This window comes from Rana temporaria, chromosome 6 (assembly GCF_905171775.1).
Source record: "Rana temporaria chromosome 6, aRanTem1.1, whole genome shotgun sequence".
NCBI classification, from domain to species: domain Eukaryota; kingdom Metazoa; phylum Chordata; class Amphibia; order Anura; family Ranidae; genus Rana; species Rana temporaria.
Window position 1 is genome coordinate 1,212,523 of NC_053494.1, and position 19,132 is coordinate 1,231,654.

Sequence of the window (19,132 nt, forward strand, 5' to 3'; positions counted from 1 at the left end):
CATGTTCACGTTATCTGGAGATTCTGTCCTGACATTTGTCATAAAGAGGGAAAGTCTTCTTGTGACTGGGGCAGTTTATTGTCTAGTGGTTTGTTATGAAGAAGTAAGGACAATCTTACCTGTATATATGAAGGTCTGAAGCCCCCTGGTTGTCCCAGGAAGATATAGACAGCCCCCTGATAGTTGTCCTCGCACGGGGCGCCAACAGCCAGATCCGGCAGCTGGTCTCCAGATAGATCTGGCAGAACTGAGATGGCAGAACCAAAATGGCCCACGGGCTGGCCGGCTTCGCCCTGCAGGGTCTCCGGACACATAATGGTAATGGGAGTGTCCCCAGAGTTCACTTCCTGGAAACCAAACAGAGTTCAAGGTTTTGCTGATATCAATGGCAACTCAAACAACACAACAGAAAATTCTAATGACAACACATCATTTTATTATTGCCTACAAATTATGGTGACAATTTAGAATATCCCGATACCACAGTGACAACTAGCAAACACAATTTATACTCTGATTTCTCACCTGAGTAGGGAGGGGACACAGGTACACCCGCCCACCTGGACCCTCTGGAGAATAATATGTTGGGGCTCCAACCACAAGAATATGTGAGAGGTTCAGGCGGGCCACACTCAGCACTGACCCAAAGTACGAGCCGATCTGTAAGGAAAAACGTGAGACTAGTGCAATTCTAAGTTTGTTATCTACCTGGAATAAACTAGCGGCACATGTACATCACTTTCCACCAGTGGAGGCCCGTCCATATGGGGAACAGGGGCACCACTATCAGGCTATTACTTAGGTGTTGCAATGCCTATAAGTAAGCTTTTGATCTCTTGCGTGTCACCACTCCTGCTGTTAAATCATTTTCTCTACACTGGAGGTTTAAAGGTAAAGGTGATGAAACATGTAACCTTACTCCTAGTTCTGTCCCCACGTCTTGCCTCCCCATCCTATTTACCATTTCCCCGTAGATTGCAGCCTTCTGCTTCCACTCCAAGGTTTTTGGGTCACGTTTGTAGATCAGGACTTTGCCGGTGTATTTGTATCGCGGGGCTCCGGTGGCGATCAGGTCCTTTTCCAGATGTAGCACAGAGTAACCTGGAAAAATCCAAAATATCTTAGACAAGTATTGGTTTACATTATTTGGAGGTGTGAAAAGCTCTATGGCGAAGGACTTTATGCAGTAACCTTTTTGTATGGAGGACAGACTGTTTTATCAAACGTCTAATCCTAAGTTGCTTTACTACCATATCACCATGGTACGTGACCGGAGCATTACAGGAACATATGCCCTTTAGGCCAATAGAAAGAAAGATAAAAACTCACCTAGGTAGGAGTCCACCATGTCTGTCTGGTCCTTTGTGGCATTTATCCAGGTGCCATTTGGATGACCATCTTTAAAGATGTATGCCCCACCAGACCAGCCGTATGCTCCAACTGCCCCAAGTATTACTCCATCCTGAGAATAGAAAAAAATGATTAATATAGAGAAACCCTAGAGTTGGTCTCTAACCCTAACCCTAGTCTGCAGAAGATGGAGAGAGAAACGCTGCTGAGGAAGAGGGACAGAGAAAAATATGAGTTTGGTAGCTGGGTTCCCCCGGGAAATGTTTATGAAAGGGTCACACATCTTATCTACCTCTGAGAATGAACATATTAGTACAGAAGGAAGGTCCCCCCATGTCTGAGCTTCTATACAAACATCAGCAGGGTGGCTGCACTGGGTTTACTAAAACCCTGGCTGGTAAAGTATGTAACTAATGAGTATGGCTAGAAAGCCCTTGTATCATCCTCCTTCTTCAGGGTTTACCGGAGTTAGATCTACGCTGAATCCTTCCTGAGAAAATTCCCTCTGGATAGAAGTCGCATTCTTGGACTGCGTGCCTGTGGAGGAGAGAAGAAGAAATGTTGTCACTTCGGCTCGTAGTCAGGAGGAGTCTTGTCTCATCTTCTGTGAGAGGCGCAGGGAAGGTCAAAGGTGAGGTACAGGGGAGCTGAGAGGTTGTCAGAGACACAGGTGAGGTAAAAGGGAGTCGGGAGGGAAGGTGACATAGAGGGGGTGAGGGGAGATTCAGTTGAGGAGAAGTTGAGGTGAGACACAGGTGAGGTGAGACACAGGTGAGGAGGAGGTGAGGTGAGACACAAGGTGAGGAGGAGGTGAGGTGAGACACAGGTGAGGAGGAGGTGAGGTGAGACACAGGTGAGGAGGAGGTGAGGTGAGACACAGGTGAGGAGGAGGTGATATGAGATACAGAGCAGGAGGAGATGAGCAGTAGGTAAGTTGAAGTGAAGGACTAAGAAGGTGAGATGCAGGTGAGGAGGAGGTGAGCTGAGATACGAGGGAGGAGGGGGTAAGGAGGTAAAGTGAGATAAAAGTGAGAAGGAGGGGGTGAGGAGGAGGTGAGACACAGGTGAGGAGGAGGTGAGGTGAGACACAGGTGAGGAGGTGGTGAGACACAGGTGAGGAGGAGGTGAGGTGAGACACAGGTGAGGAGGGGGTGAGGTGAGACACAGGTGGGGAGGGGGTGAGGTGAGACACAGGTGAGGAGGAGGTGAGATGAGACACAGATGAGGAGGAGGTGAGGTGAGACACAGATGAGAAGGAGGTGAGGCGAGACACAGGTGAGGAGGGGGTGAGGTGAGACACAGGTGAGGAGGGGGTGAGGTGAGACACAGGTGAGGAGGGGGTGAGGTGAGACACTGTTGGTGAGGAGGTGGTGAGACACAGGTGGGGAGGAGGTGAGGTGAGACACAGGTGAGGAGGAGGTGAGGTGAGACACAGGTGAGGAGGGGGTGAGGTGAGACACAGGTGGGGAGGAGGTGAGGTGAGACACAGGTGAGGAGGAGGTGAGGTGAGACACAGGTGAGGAGGGGGTGAGGTGAGACACAGGTGAGAAGGGGGTGAGGTAAGACACAGGTGAGGAGGGGGTGAGGTGAGACACAGGTGGGTAGGAGGTGAGGTGAGACACAGGTGAGGAGGGGGTGAGGTGAGACACAGGTGAGAAGGGGGTGAGGTGAGACACAGGTGAGGAGGGGGTGAGGTGAGACACAGGTGAGAAGGGGGTGAGGTAAGACACAGGTGAGAAGGGGGTGAGGTGAGACACAGGTGAGAAGGGGGTGAGGTGAGACACAGGTGAGGAGGGGGTGAGGTGAGACACAGGTGAGGTGAGACACAGGTGAGGAGGAGGTGAGGTAAGACACAGGTGAGAAGGGGGTGAGGTGAGACACAGGTGAGGAGGAGGTGAGACACAGGTGAGGAGGGGGTGAGGTGAGACACAGGTGAGGAGGTGAGGTGAGACACAGGTGAGGAGGGGGTGAGGTGAGACACAGGTGAGGAGGGGGTGAGGTGAGACACAGGTGAGGAGGGGGTGAGGTGAGACACAGGTGAGGAGGAGGTGAGGTGAGACACAGGTGTGGAGGAGGTGAGGTAAGACACAGGTGAGAAGGGGGTGAGGTGAGACACAGGTGAGGAGGAGATGAGACACAGGTGAGGAGGAGGTGAGACACAGGTGAGGAGGGGGTGAGGTAAGACACAGGTGAGAAGGGGGTGAGGTGAGACACAGGTGAGGAGGAGGTGAGGTAAGACACAGGTGAGAAGGGGGTGAGGTGAGACACAGGTGAGGAGGAGGTGAGACACAGGTGAGGAGGGGAGGAGGTGAGACACAGGTAAGGAGGGGGTGAGGTGAGACACAGGTGAGGAGGAGGTGAGGTGAGACACAGGTGAGGAGGGGGGGAGGTGAGACACAGGTGAGGAGGGGGTGAGGTGAGACACAGGTGAGAAGGGGGTGAGGTGAGACACAGGTGAGGAGGAGGTGAGGTGAGACACAGGTGAGGAGGAGGTGAGACACAGGTGAGGAGGAGGTGAGGTGAGACACAGGTGAGGAGGGGGTGAGGTGAGACACAGGTGAGGAGGAGATGAGACACAGGTGAGGAGGAGGTGAGGTGAGACACAGGTGAGGAGGAGGTGAGGTGAGACACAGGTGAGGAGGAGGTGAGACACATTTCTGGTTAGAACTGTTAGTGTGATAGGAGGATGAGGAAGAAGTGATAGGACAGCATAGTGGGAGATAGAAGGAGACGTTGGGGGATCTCTGCGGAGAGGACTCTGGCACCTTCGATGGAGAAGATGGTGCTCTGCAGAGATGATTGTATCTGGCTCAGCGCTGAAAAGTTGGAGACGGGAAAGATGTAATCTGGTGATGAGGAAATCATCTTCAGCTCCTTGTATTGATCGCTGGTTTGGAGGTTTTCATCCACCTGCAGAGGAATCCACAGAAGACTGTTAGGAAAAATGTCCAAAAAAATTAAGTATATGGAAGAGGTTGGGTGACTCGAGGAGCCGACTGATCGGCGATCACTTCCATGGGCAGAGAGATGAAGGAATTATCCAACATTTCCACCTTCCATCCCTCCACCATGAGAGAGTCATTCCATCCCCCCACCATGAGAGAGTCATTCCATCCCTCCACCATGAGAGAGTCATTCCATCCCTCCACCATGAGAGAGTCACTCCATCCCTCCCTCCACCATGAGAGGGCCATTCCATCCCTCCACCATGAGAGAGTCATTCCATCCCCCCACCATGAGAGAGTCATTCCATCCCTCCACCATGAGAGAGTCATTCCATCCCCCCACCATGAGAGAGTCATTCCATCCCTCCACCATGAGAGAGTCACTCCATCCCTCCCTCCACCATGAGACCATGAGAGAGTCATTCCATCCCTCCACCATGAGAGAGTCATTCCATCCCTCCACCATGAGAGAGTCACTCCATCCCTCCACCATGAGAGAGTCACTCCATCCCTCCACCATGAGAGAGTCATTCCATCCCTCCACCGTGAGAGAGTCATTCCATCCCTCCACCGTGAGAGAGTCATTCCATCCCTCCACCATGAGAGAGTCATTCCATCCCTCCACCATGAGAGAGTCATTCCATCCCTCCACCATGAGAGAGTCATTCCATCCCTCCACCATGAGAGAGTCACTCCATCCCTCCACCATGAGAGAGTCATTCCATCCCTCCACCATGAGAGAGTCATTCCATCCCTCCACCATGAGAGAGTCATTCCATCATCACCATGAGAGAGTCATTCCATCCCTCCACCATGAGAGAGTCATTCCATCCCTCCACCATGAGAGAGTCATTCCATCATCACCATGAGAGAGTCATTCCATCATCACCATGAGAGAGTCATTCCATCCCTCCACCATGAGAGAGTCATTCCATCATCACCATGAGAGGGTCATTCCATCCCTCCACCATGAGAGAGTCATTCCATCCCTCCACCATGAGAGGGTCATTCCATCCCTCCACCATGAGAGAGTCATTCCATCCCTCCACCATGAGAGAGTCATTCCATCATCACCATGAGAGAGTCATTCCATCCCTCCACCATGAGAGAGTCATTCCATCCCTCCACCATGAGAGAGTCATTCCATCATCACCATGAGAGAGTCATTCCATCCCTCCACCATGAGAGAGTCATTCCATCATCACCATGAGAGGGTCATTCCATCCCTCCACCATGAGAGGGTCATTCCATCCCTCCACCATGAGAGAGTCATTCCATCCCTCCACCATGAGAGAGTCATTCCATCCCTCCACCATGAGAGGGTCATTCCATCCCTCCACCATGAGAGAGTCATTCCATCACTCCACCATGAGAGAGTCATTCCATCACTCCACCATGAGAGAGTCATTCCATCCCTCCACCATGAGAGAGTCATTCCATCCCTCCACCATGAGAGGGTCATTCCATCATCACCATGAGAGGGTCATTCCATCCCTCCACCATGAGAAAGTCACTCCATCATCACCATGAGAGAGTCATTCCATCCCTCCACCATGAGAGAGTCATTCCATCATCACCATGACAGGGTCATTCCATCCCTCCCCCATGAGAGAGTCATTCCATCCCTCCACCATGAGAGAGTCATTCCATCCCTCCACCATGAGAGAGTCATTCCATCATCACCATGAGAGAGTCATTCCATCCCTCCCCCATGAGAGAGTCATTCCATCCCTCCACCATGAGAGAGTCATTCCATCATCACCATGAGAGGGTCATTCCATCCCTCCACCATGAGAGAGTCATACCATCCCTCCACCATGAGAGAGTCATTCCATCCCTCCACCATGAGAGAGTCATTCCATCCCTCCACCATGAGAGGGTCATTCCATCATCACTATGAGAGAGTCATTCCATCCCTCCACCATGAGAAAGTCACTCCATCATCACCATGAGAGAGTCATTCCATCCCTCCACCATGAAAGGGTCATTCCATCATCACCATGAGAGAGTCATTCCATCCCTCCACCATGAGAGAGTCATTCCATCCCTCCACCATGAGAGGGTCATTCCATCATCACTATGAGAGAGTCATTCCATCCCTCCACCATGAGAAAGTCATTCCATCATCACCATGAGAGAGTCATTCCATCCCTCCACCATGAGAGGGTCATTCCATCATCACTATGAGAGAGTCATTCCATCCCTCCACCATGAGAAAGTCACTCCATCATCACCATGAGAGAGTCATTCCATCCCTCCACCATGAGAGGGTCATTCCATCATCACTATGAGAGAGTCATTCCATCCCTCCACCATGAGTAAGTCACTCCATCATCACCATGAGAGAGTCATTCCATCCCTCCACCATGTGAGGGTCATTCCATCATCACCATGAGAGAGTCATTCCATCATCACTATGAGAGAGTCATTCCATCCCTCCACCATGAGAGAGTCATTCCATCCCTCCACCATGAGAGAGTCATTCCATCATCACCATGAGAGAGTCATTCCATCCCTCCACCATGAGAGAGTCATTCCATCCCTCCACCATGAGAGAGTCATTCCATCCCTCCACCATGAGAGAGTCATTCAATCCCTCCACCATGAGAGGGTCATTCCATCCCTCCACCATGAGAGAGTCATTCCATCCCTCCACCATGAGAGAGTCATTCCATCCCTCCACCATGAGAGGGTCATTCCATCCCTCCACCATGAGAGGGTCATTCCATCCCTCCACCATGAGAGAGTCATTCCATCCCTCCACCATGAGAGAGTCATTCCATCATCACCATGAGAGAGTCATTCCATCCCTCCACCATGAGAGGGTCATTCCATCCCTCCACCATGAGAGAGTCATTCCATCATCACCATGAGAGAGTCATTCCATCCCTCCACCATGAGAGGGTCATTCCATCACTCCACCATGAGAGAGTCATTCCATCCCTCCACCATGAGAGAGTCATTCCATCCCTCCACCATGAGAGAGTCATTCCATCCCTCCACCATGAGAGGGTCATTCCATCATCACTATGAGAGAGTCATTCCATCCCTCCACCATGAGTAAGTCACTCCATCATCACCATGAGAGAGTCATTCCATCCCTCCACCATGAAAGGGTCATTCCATCATCACCATGAGAGAGTCATTCCATCCCTCCACCATGAGAGAGTCATTCCATCCCTCCACCATGAGAGGGTCATTCCATCATCACTATGAGAGAGTCATTCCATCCCTCCACCATGAGAAAGTCATTCCATCATCACCATGAGAGAGTCATTCCATCCCTCCACCATGAGAGGGTCATTCCATCATCACTATGAGAGAGTCATTCCATCCCTCCACCATGAGAAAGTCACTCCATCATCACCATGAGAGAGTCATTCCATCCCTCCACCATGAGAGGGTCATTCCATCATCACTATGAGAGAGTCATTCCATCCCTCCACCATGAGAAAGTCACTCCATCATCACCATGAGAGAGTCATTCCATCCCTCCACCATGTGAGGGTCATTCCATCATCACCATGAGAGAGTCATTCCATCATCACTATGAGAGAGTCATTCCATCCCTCCACCATGAGAGAGTCATTCCATCCCTCCACCATGAGAGAGTCATTCCATCATCACCATGAGAGAGTCATTCCATCCCTCCACCATGAGAGAGTCATTCCATCCCTCCACCATGAGAGAGTCATTCCATCCCTCCACCATGAGAGAGTCATTCAATCCCTCCACCATGAGAGGGTCATTCCATCCCTCCACCATGAGAGAGTCATTCCATCCCTCCACCATGAGAGAGTCATTCCATCCCTCCACCATGAGAGGGTCATTCCATCCCTCCACCATGAGAGGGTCATTCCATCCCTCCACCATGAGAGAGTCATTCCATCCCTCCACCATGAGAGAGTCATTCCATCATCACCATGAGAGAGTCATTCCATCCCTCCACCATGAGAGAGTCATTCCATCCCTCCACCATGAGAGAGTCATTCCATCCCTCCACCATGAGAGGGTCATTCCATCCCTCCACCATGAGAGAGTCATTCCATCCCTCCACCATGAGAGAGTCATTCCATCCCTCCACCATAGATATTGGAGCTCCCAGTGATGATTGGGAATGAGTGGAAGTCTGTAGAGTGCCAGAGACGTCTATATACAGAAATATCACGATGGATATTTACCCCGATGGAAATCCGTTTAATGCCGAGATCGTTGGCCTTGGAAATGGATTTGGCTAAACTTCCAGGGTCAGAGGACTCTCCATCTGTGATGACGATGAGAACCTGCTGGGACTTTTTCCGGAATCTTCTACGAGGGACAAACAGCTCCTCTCTAGAGAAAAACAGATAATGAGAACAGCTGAACCCCAAAATGAGGACAATCTTTGCTATCCACCCAATAAGCATTTCTGAGGACCCCCCCCCCCCCCCCCGCTGAGGAATGTTCTCCAGCAACAAGTTTTACAAGTACAGAAAAAGAACCCTGAGAAATGTCGCACAGCCTTCGATGGAGGGCACGTGGACAGGAAGTGGATGCCAATAGGAGGCAGGAGACCAGCAGTAGACTGAAGCTACATTTCAATATTGCTCAGCTATCCCCAAATGAAATGTTTGCGGCACTTACATGGCTCTGAGGATCCCCTTTGCCGTGTAGGTCATTTTTTCTCCCTGATATGAAATGCTTTTCAGAAGACGGAATTCCGACTCGGTGGAAAATCGTGTGAAGTTGAAAAGTGTTCGGAAAGCAAAGCCGTACTGCATGAGAGCGAACTGGCAGGAGAGAGAAGACGGTCACTAAAATACATCGTTATTGGAAAATAAAAGACAGAAACCCATCAAACCAAATGAAAACCTCCATATACACAAACAATCCCACACCAGATCCAGAGGAAGGAAAAAAGACCGATGGATGGATGGATGGATGGAGTCCCCATCTATCCACCCATAAAAAAGGCTTTTATGTATCTTTCCGAAGCTGAACCATGTGACCGGTGCCAATGCATTGGCCACATTGCCATATAAAGCAATAAGATCTTTTTCAGTGCCCACCATCGTCCAACCAGAACCTTGGTGGGCAGGCCGGCATTTTCCTGCTGAGGAGCTCCACATACAAAAGGACCTACCATCCACCTAAAAAGAAATATCTAAGCCTGGCTCAGACAAAGAATCTCTAAGTATCTGGATGGTGGGGAGCCTCTTTCCTTGGGTTCTTACCTCTGTGTCTGTAGGATAACACCCAGGAGGTGTCAGGTTCTTACCGCTGTGTCTGTAGGGTAACACCCAGGAGGTGTCGGGTTCTTACCGCTGTGTCTGTAGGATAACACCCAGGAGGTGTCGGGTTCTTACCTCTGTGTCTGTAGGGTAACGCCCAGGAGGTGTCAGGTTCTTACCTCTGTGTCTGCAGGATAACACCCAGGAGGTGTTGGGTTCTTACCTCTGTGTCTGTAGGATAACACCCAGGAGGTGTCGGGTTCTTACCTCTGTGTCTGTAGGATAACACCCAGGAGGTGTCGGGTTCTTACCTGTGTGTCTGTAGGATAACACCCAGGAGGTGTCAGGTTCTTACCTCTGTGTCTGTAGGGTAACACCCAGGAGGTGTTGGGTTCTTACCTCTGTGTCTGTAGGCTAACACCCAGGAGGTGTCGGCTTCTTACCTCTGTGTCTGTAGGGTAACACCCAGGAGGTGTCGGGTTCTTACCTCTGTGTCTGTAGGGTAACACCCAGGAGGTGTCGGGTTCTTACCTCTGTGTCTGTAGGATAACACCCTGGAGGTGTTGGGTTCTTACCTCTGTGTCTGTAGGGTAACACCCAGGAGGTGTTGGGTTCTTACCTCTGTGTCTGTAGGGTAACACCCAGGAGGTGTCGGGTTCTTACCTCTGTGTCTGTAGGGTAACACCCAGGAGGTGTCGGGTTCTTACCTCTGTGTCTGTAGGATAACACCCAGAAGGTGTCAGGTTCTTACCTCTGTGTCTGTAGGGTAACACCCAGGAGGTGTCGGGTTCTTACCTCTGTGTCTGTAGGGTAACACCCAGGAGGTGTCGGGTTCTTACCTCTGTGTCTGTAGGATAACACCCAGGAGGTGTCAGGTTCTTACCTCTGTGTCTGTAGGGTAACACCCAGGAGGTGTCGGGTTCTTACCTCTGTGTCTGTAGGATAACACCCAGGAGGTGTCAGGTTCTTACCTCTGTGTCTGTAGGGTAACACCCAGGAGGTGTCGGGTTCTTACCTCTGTGTCTGTAGGATAACACCCAGGAGGTGTCGGGTTCTTACCTCTGTGTCTGTAGGATAACACCCAGGAGGTGTCGGGTTCTTACCTCTGTGTCTGTAGGGTAACACCCAGGAGGTGTCGGGTTCTTACCTCTGTGTCTGTAGGGTAACACCCAGGAGGTGTCGGGTTCTTACCTCTGTGTCTGTAGGGTAACACCCAGGAGGTGTCGGGTTCTTACCTCTGTGTCTGTAGGATAACACCCAGGAGGTGTCGGGTTCTTACCTCTGTGTCTGTAGGGTAACACCCAGGAGGTGTCGGGTTCTTACCTCTGTGTCTGTAGGGTAACACCCAGGAGGTGTCGGGTTCTTACCTCTGTGTCTGTAGGGTAACACCCAGGAGGTGTCAGGTTCTTACCTCTGTGTCTGTCCCGTTGAAGCCGGAAATTACATGAGATACAAATTCCACCATTTTAGTGAAGTTCGTCTCGCCGACACTGTTAGAGCCATCGATGAGGAAGACGATGTCCAGGCAGAAGCTGCATTCTGTAGAAAGAGCAGAACCTATTGTTATTACAGAGGAAGAGACAGTGAGGACAATGGGGAATGTGTCTGTATGTTCCTGTGTGATAGAGGGCTGCTTTACATTGGTGATCAGTGAGAAGAATGTTCCTTACATTGGTGATCAGTGAGAAGAATGTCCCTTACATTGGTGATCAGTGGGAAGAATGTTCCTTACATTGGTGATCAGTGAGAAGAATGTCCCTTACATTGGTGATCAGTGAGAAGAATGTCCCTTACATTGGTGATCAGTGAGAAGAATGTTCCTTACATTGGTGATCAGTGAGAAGAATGTCCCTTACATTGGTGATCAGTGAGAAGAATGTCCCTTACATTGGTGATCAGTGGGAAGAATGTTCCTTACATTGGTGATCAGTGAGAAGAATGTCCCTTACATTGGTGATCAGTGGGAAGAATGTTCCTTACATTGGTGATCAGTGAGAAGAATGTCCCTTACATTGGTGATCAGTGAGAAGAATGTCCCTTACATTGGTGATCAGTGGGAAGAATGTCCCTTACATTGGTGATCAGTGGGAAGAATGTTCCTTACATTGGTGATCAGTGAGAAGAATATCCCTTACATTGGTGATCAGTGGGAAGAATGTTCCTTACATTGGTGATCAGTGGGAAGAATGTCCCTTACATTGGTGATCAGTGAGAAGAATGTCCCTTACATTGGTGATCAGTGAGAAGAATGTCCCTTACATTGGTGATCAGTGAGAAGAATGTCCCTTACATTGGTGATCAGTGGGAAGAATGTCCCTTACATTGGTGATCAGTGAGAAGAATGTTCCTTACATTGGTGATCAGTGGGAAGAATGTCCCTTACATTGGTGATCAGTGAGAAGAATGTCCCTTACATTGGTGATCAGTGAGAAGAATGTCCCTTACATTGGTGATCAGTGGGAAGAATGTCCCTTACATTGGTGATCAGTGAGAAGAATGTCCCTTACATTGGTGATCAGTGGGAAGAATGTCCCTTACATTGGTGATCAGTGAGAAGAATGTCCCTTACATTGGTGATCAGTGGGAAGAATGTTCCTTACATTGGTGATCAGTGGGAAGAATGTCCCTTACATTGGTGATCAGTGAGAAGAATGTCCCTTACATTGGTGATCAGTGAGAAGAATGTCTCTTACATTGGTGATCAGTGGGAAGAATGTCCCTTACATTGGTGATCAGTGGGAAGAATGTTCCTTACATTGGTGATCAGTTTCTCTTACCTGGCAGAGACCTGGGCACGGTGTAGTTCCTTCTCAGGTTCCCGTCCAGTAGGTGGCAGCGTCCGTTGACGTAGATGTTGTGTCCGCACGTTCTCTGCAGGGTGGGCCCACATACCTGGAAGACGGGACGGACAATAATACGATGAATGGAGGTGACGTGGGGCGGAGTTCCCCTTTAATTCTCTTCATTTGTATAAAATTTGGACATTTTATATTTGGATTTTTTTTCTATGAAAACAGATTCACTTCCTCTTCCTGTTACATAAGAGCTGTGGATGCAATGAAAGTGATCCGCCGCCGGGGGGGGGGGGGGCTTTGGGGGGGCGCCGAGACGGCCCGGCGCCCCGAGAATTCCGAGGAACTCTTCATACAGGAAGTTGTTGTTGTTTTTGAGGAATTACATTTTCACTGAATTTTGCAATCGTGTGAAACAGAAAAAAAAAAAGAAGGAAACGACAATATTTGGAGTGTAAGCTCCCGCGTGCAAAACTCTCCGGTCCCTCGTCTGCTGCCTCTATATAAATCCTCTACAATTGTGTGGTGCCCTCTTGCTCCTGTTGCTCCTGTTGGGTGGGCGCTATTTCTGTAAATTTAGGTACCTGAGCTGTAGTTTGTACCAAATTGTGGGTTTCTGTTCCAGTCCAGCTGTTGCACATCTTCCACTTTCCTGCGGGTGTCGCTGTCACCAGTAGTCAAGGTTGGAAATGCAATGGGCTGGGTGTATTGGGTGCCTTCTTCCCAGAAACAGCCCAGTGGGCGTGGTCAACCCGCCGTGCATTCTGGGAAGGGGTACCGTTCTGGCGGGGTCTTCAGATCCTGACCTGACGGCCCTCCTGGCCTCAGGGATGTGCTGACAGAGTTTTCCGGTCTTGCGGTCGGCTGGCTCGAGGCCTCGCAACTGAGAGTAGGCCCCCGGAGTTTCTGGGGCCTCCTAGTCCAGGGAGGGTCCTGTGATGGAAAATGACTATTATGTCTTCGTTATCTCTCTCTTCTAACCACTCAAATATTCTTCTTCTTTATTATTTTTTATGTATCAGGCTTTAGAGAAGGGAGTGGAAGTCATCAATAGCTAAACGTTCTCCCCACTGGGCCCCCACCCACCCATGTCTCAGTAATCTCCCCACTGGGCCCCCACCCACCCATGTCTCAGTAATCTCCCCACTGGGGGCCCCACCCACCCAAAGACCCCATAGGAGACCCTGTGGGCATCTACAACTATAGTTGTGCTACTGATAATGAGTACAGAGGGGACTCACAATTAATTGAGGTGGATTATCCTGAGCAGCTACAGCCAATCCGAGAGACATGTTCATCCCGTCTTCCATTCCTGTAATACAAAGAGAGGTGACTCCATATGTTTACTGTGACAGACTCACCCGGGAAAATGGGGTTTTGGAGAGGACTACAGACTGGCCTCTTGCCTACTGACTATGGGACTATGGGCCCAGGGTTTTAAGGGAACACTATTCTTTGTGAGGTGTATGCCTGGGGGACCCTTGGAGTAATGTTACTTTGATAAACTGACCATTAGAAGGTAGAAAATTGGACATCAGGAGGAGGACATCTGCAGGCCAGAAAAAAGACATCTGCCTGCTGGTCAGAAGGAGGAGACAACTGCTGGTCAGAAGGAGGAGACAACTGCTGGTCAGAAGGAGGAGACAACTGCTGGTCAGAAGGAGGAGACAACTGCTGGTCAGAAGGAGGAGACAACTGCTGGTCAGAAGAAGGACAACTGCTGGTCAGAAGAAGGACAACTGCTGGTCAGAAGAAGGACAACTGCTGGTCAGAAGGAGGAGACAACTGCTGGTCAGAAGGAGGAGACAACTGCTGGTCAGAAGGAGGAGACAACTGCTGGTCAGAAGGAGGAGACAACTGCTGGTCAGAAGGAGGAGACAACTGCTGGTCAGAAGAAGGAGACAACTGCTGGTCAGAAGAAGGACAACTGCTGGTCAGAAGGAGGAGACAACTGCTGGTCAGAAGGAGGAGACAACTGCTGGTCAGAAGAAGGAGACAACTGCTGGTCAGAAGGAGGAGAACTGCTGGTCAGAAGCAGGAGAACTGCTGGTCAGAAGGAGGAAACAACTGCTGGTCAGAAGCAGGAGAACTGCTGGTCAGAAGGAGGAGAACTGCTGGTCAGAAGGAGGAGACAACTGCTGGTCAGAAGGAGGAGACAACTGCTGGTCAGAAGGAGGAGAAAACTGCTGGTCAGAAGGAGGAGACAACTGCTGGTCAGAAGGAGAAGACAACTGCTGGTCAGGAGGAGGAGACAACTGCTGGTCAGAAGGAGGAGACAACTGCTGGTCAGAAGAAGGAGACAACTGCTGGTCAGAAGGAGGAGACAACTGATGGTCAGAAGGAGGACAACTGCTGGTCAGAAGGAGGAGACAACTGCTGGTCAGAAGGAGGAGACAACTGCTGGTCAGAAGGAGGAGACAACTGCTGGTCAGGAGGAGGAGACAACTGCTGGTCATAAGGAGGAGACAACTGCTGTTCAGAAGGAGGTCAGCTCTAAATTGGATTAGAAATGGGGCAGCTGTGTGTCAGAGGGAGGTCACCTGCATATCAAGGAGGAAGATTAACAGGCCAAATGAAGTCAAAACCATGGCAGAAGAATGTAAACTGGCAGGTCAGAAAGACAGCTGCGGGTCAGGAGAAGATCAGCTGCGGGTCAGGAGAAGATCAGCTGCGGGTAAGGAGAAGATCAGCTGCGGGTAAGGAGAAGATCAGCTGCGGGTCAGGAGAAGATCAGCTGCGGGTCAGGAGAAGATCAGCTGCTGGTCAGGAGAAGATTAGCTGCGGGTTAGGAGAAGATCAGCTGCGGGTCAGGAGAAGATCAGCTGCGGGTCAGGAGAAGATCAGCTGCCGGTCAGGAGAAGATCAGCTGCGGGTAAGGGGAAGATCAGCTGCGGGTCAGGAGAAGATCAACTGCGGGTCAGGAGAAGATCAGCTGCGGGTTAGGAGAAGATCAGCTGCGGGTCAGGAGAAGATCAGCTGCGGGTCAGGAGAAGATCAGCTGCGGGTCAGGAGAAGATCAGCTGCGGGTCAGGAGAAGATCAGCTGCGGGTCAGGAGAAGATCAGCTGCGGGTCAGGAGAAGATCAGCTGCGGGTAAGGGGAAGATCAGATGCGGGTCAGGAGAAGATCAGCTGCGGGTAAGGGGAAGATCAGCTGCGGGTCAGGAGAAGATCCGCTGCGGGTGAGGAGAAGATCAGCTGCGGGTCAGGAGAAGATTAGCTGCGGGTCAGGAGAAGATTAGCTGCGGGTCAGGAGAAGATCAGCTGCGGGTCAGGAGAAGATCAGATGCGGGTCAGGAGAAGATCAGCTGCGGGTCAGGAGAAGATCAGCTGCGGGTCAGGAGAAGATCAGCTGCGGGTCAGGAGAAGATCCGCTGCAGGTGAGGAGAAGATCAGCTGCGGGTCAGGAGAAGATTAGCTGCGGGTGAGGAGAAGATCAGCTGCGGGTCAGGAGAAGATTAGCTGCGGGTGAGGAGAAGATCAGCTGCGGGTCAGGAGAAGATTAGCTGCGGGTGAGGAGAAGATCAGCTGCGGGTCAGGAGAAGATCAGATGCGGGTCAGGAGAAGATCAGCTGCGGGTCAGGAGAAGATTAGCTGCGGGTCAGGAGAAGATCAGCTGCGGGTCAGGAGAAGATCAGATGCGGGTCAGGAGAAGATCAGCTGCGGGTCAGGAGAAGATCAGCTGCGGGTCAGGAGAAGATCAGCTGCGGGTCAGGAGAAGAACAGCTGCGGGTCAGAGGGAGGCCATCTATAGGTCCAACGGACAACAACTGTTCTTGGAAAGGACGATGACGGGTCAGAAGGAAATAACTACAGATCCAATGAAGCTCCTCCCACCCCGTACCAAAACAAATGACTCACAGTGACACGAAATCTATTGATCTTATGGATCTTATAAATAGGTCTCCTAATATGGAGCTTCTAGAGAGAAATGTAAATACAATGTTACCAGAGATGGGGGAGCAGCGGGTAGTATTCGGGTTGCAGCGATACAAATGTCCTGCCCCTTGGTGGAGCGGAGCACTGACTATCACCCTGAAAAGACACAACAGACGGATATCACTTTCCTCATAGGAGTTCCTCTTTATATACCCCACCTTACATTTATCACCGAATCTCTGAATGTAGACATGGTTGTCTGAGACAATGGAGACACCAATTGTGGGAAACGTAAAGAGGACCTGTCACTCACTCACCATCCATCTAGCTGCACCACCTGATAACCAAAGCTCTGGTCCTTGTTCTGGAAGATAATTGGACGCTCCACATCAACAAAAAAGGTCCCGGCATAGGAGAAGGCTGTTCAATAAGAAACCGAAATACAATAGTCTCAGTCCAGATTGTCAGGCCAAGGCATGAATGTGCAAACTGCATGAGAACCAGAGGCCCATCACACAGGTCCCAATGGTTCAATGCTTATGGGTGGGGGGATTCGAGTTCGGTGATTAGGGGAAGGGATTTAGTGTTAGATAGCTAGTCAGGGGATTAAGGTTAGTGGGTTTGAATTAGAGTTAGGAGTTTAGCTTTGGAGGTTTAAGGGATAAGGGAAAGTGTTAGCGGGTTAGAGTTAGGGGAATAGAATTAGTTAAGGGGGTAGGATTAGGGTTGGGGGGGTTAGTATTGGGGGTTAGGTCTAGGTGGAGAGCACTGGGGGTTGGTGTTTAGGAGATTAGAATTAGTGAATAGGATTAGGAATATGGTTAGGGGGATAAGAATAGGGTTGGGGGTAGGGTTTAGGGTGAAAAATTTAAGGTTGGTGGTTAGGGGATAAGATTCAGTGGCAAATCCAGGGGGGGAAACGGGGCAATTGCCACACCAGGTTGGGGGATTAGGGGGGTAGTATTAGGGTTTGGGGTTAGGGGGATAGAATTAGGGTTGAGGGATAGGTTTGGGGTGATAGGATTAGGGTTGGGGGTTAGAGTTAGGGGGACAGGATTAGGTTAGGTGGTAGGATTGTGGTTGGGGGTTAGGGGGGGGTAGTTTTAGGGTTTGGGGGTTAGAATTAGGGTTGAGGGTTAGGTTTGTGGTTATAGAATTAGGGTTGGGGGTTTAGTATTAGGAGGATAGGATTAGAGTTGAAGGTTAGGTTTGGGGTGTTGGGATTATGGGTTTAGTAATAGGGTTGAAAGATTAGGATTGGGGCATTAGGGGGTAGAATTAGGGTTGGGGGGGGGGTAGAATTAATGCTGGGGGATAGAATTAGGGGTAAGGGCTAGGTTTGGGGTGATATGATTAGGGTAGAGGGGTTAGAATTAGGGTTGGGGTTAGGGGATAGAATTAAGTTTGAGTGCTAGGTTTGGGGTGATATTAGGTTTGGGGGTTTAGTAATAGGGTTGGAGGATTAGGGGGATACAGTAGAGTTAGGTTTGGGGTGATAGGATTAGGGTTGGGTGTTTAGTATTAGGGTTGGTGGATTAGGGGGATTCAGTAGAATTAGTGTTGGGGGTTTGGTTTGGAATGATAGGAATAGGGTTGGGGGGTTTAGGGGGATACAGTAGGATTAGGGTTGGGGGGTTAGGTTTGGGGTGATAGGATAAGGGTTGGAGGATTAGGGTTGGGGGGTTATGTTGGGGGTTTAGTAATAACGTTGGAGGATTAGGGTTGAGGGGTTGGGTTTGGGGTGATAGGATTAGGGTTGGAGGATTAGGGTTGGGGGGTTGAGTTTGGGTTGATAGGATTAGGGTTGGAGGATTAGGGTTGGGGGTTAGGTTTGGCATGATAGGATTAGGGTTGGGGGGTTAGGTTTGGGGTGATAGGATTAGGGTTGGAGGATTAGGGTTGGGGGGTTAGGTTTGGGGTTGGAGGATTAGGGTTGGGGGGTTAGGTATGGGGTTGGAGGATTAGGGTTGGAGGATTAGGGTTGGGGATTGGGTTTGGGGTTATAGGATCAGGTTTGGGGTGATAGGATCAGGTTTGGGGTGATAGTATTAGGGTTGGAGGATTAGGGTTGGGGGGTTAGGTTTGGGGATGGAGGATTAGGGTTGGGGATTGGGTTTGGGGTTATAGGATCAGGTTTGGGGTGATAGGATCAGGTTTGGGGTGATAGTATTAGGGTTGGGGGGTTAGGTTTGGGGATGGAGGATTAGGGTTGGGGATTGGGTTTGGGGTGATAGGATCAGGTTTGGGGTTGGAGGATTAGGGTTGGGGATTGGGTTTGGGGTGATAGTATTAGGGTTGGAGGATTAGGGTTGGGGGGTTAGGTTTGGGGTTGGAGGATTAGGGTTGGGGATTGGGTTTGGGGTGATAGGATTAGGGTTGGGGGATTAGGGTTGGGGGGTTAGGTTTGGGGTTGGAGGATTAGGGTTGGGGATTGGGTTTGGGGTGATAGGATCAGGTTTGGGGTAAGAGTTCATAGACAGGTTTAGTTTTGGGTGAACAATAAATGATATAAAGCTCCTCTGATTAATTCTCCTGCTAACCCTCCCGTGGTTCCCCCGCAGCAGCACACAGTGGGCTAGATTCAGCAATGAATTACGCCGGCATATCCATAGATACGCCGCGTAAATTCAAAGCTGCGCCGGCGTATCTTCTTTCTGTATTCAAAAAGCAAGATACGCCGACATTAGCCTAAGATCTCTTACACCGTCGTATCTTAGGGTGCATATTTACGCTGGCCGCTAGGTGTCGCTTCCGTAGTTTTCGGCATAGAATATGCAAATGACCTAGATACGCCGATTCACAAATTTACGTACGGCCGGCGCTATTTTTTTACGTTGTTTACGTTATGCTTTTTCGGCGTAAGGTTACTCCTGCTATTAGGAGGCGCACGCAATGTTAAGTATGGCCGTCGTTCCCGCGTCGAAATTTGACTTTTTTAAGTCGTTTGCGTAAGTCGTT

General features: G+C 50.2%; 1 protein-coding gene across 1 annotated transcript in view; it reads right to left on the bottom strand.

Annotated features, from left to right (window-relative positions):
• Window positions 1-19,132, bottom strand: part of LOC120942724 — a 100,051-nt gene that overhangs the window by 24,486 nt on the left and 56,433 nt on the right. Inside the window, exons 31-43 of the mRNA XM_040355649.1 lie at window positions 16,492-16,594; window positions 16,245-16,330; window positions 13,539-13,609; window positions 12,283-12,397; window positions 10,917-11,044; window positions 8,919-9,064; window positions 8,477-8,627; window positions 4,116-4,260; window positions 1,814-1,887; window positions 1,330-1,462; window positions 962-1,101; window positions 526-660; window positions 120-347 (exon numbers count right to left, since the gene is read on the bottom strand). Of these exons, the coding sequence (XP_040211583.1) occupies window positions 120-347; window positions 526-660; window positions 962-1,101; window positions 1,330-1,462; window positions 1,814-1,887; window positions 4,116-4,260; window positions 8,477-8,627; window positions 8,919-9,064; window positions 10,917-11,044; window positions 12,283-12,397; window positions 13,539-13,609; window positions 16,245-16,330; window positions 16,492-16,594 (1,655 nt within the window). The remainder of the gene's footprint in view (window positions 1-119; window positions 348-525; window positions 661-961; window positions 1,102-1,329; window positions 1,463-1,813; window positions 1,888-4,115; window positions 4,261-8,476; window positions 8,628-8,918; window positions 9,065-10,916; window positions 11,045-12,282; window positions 12,398-13,538; window positions 13,610-16,244; window positions 16,331-16,491; window positions 16,595-19,132) is intronic.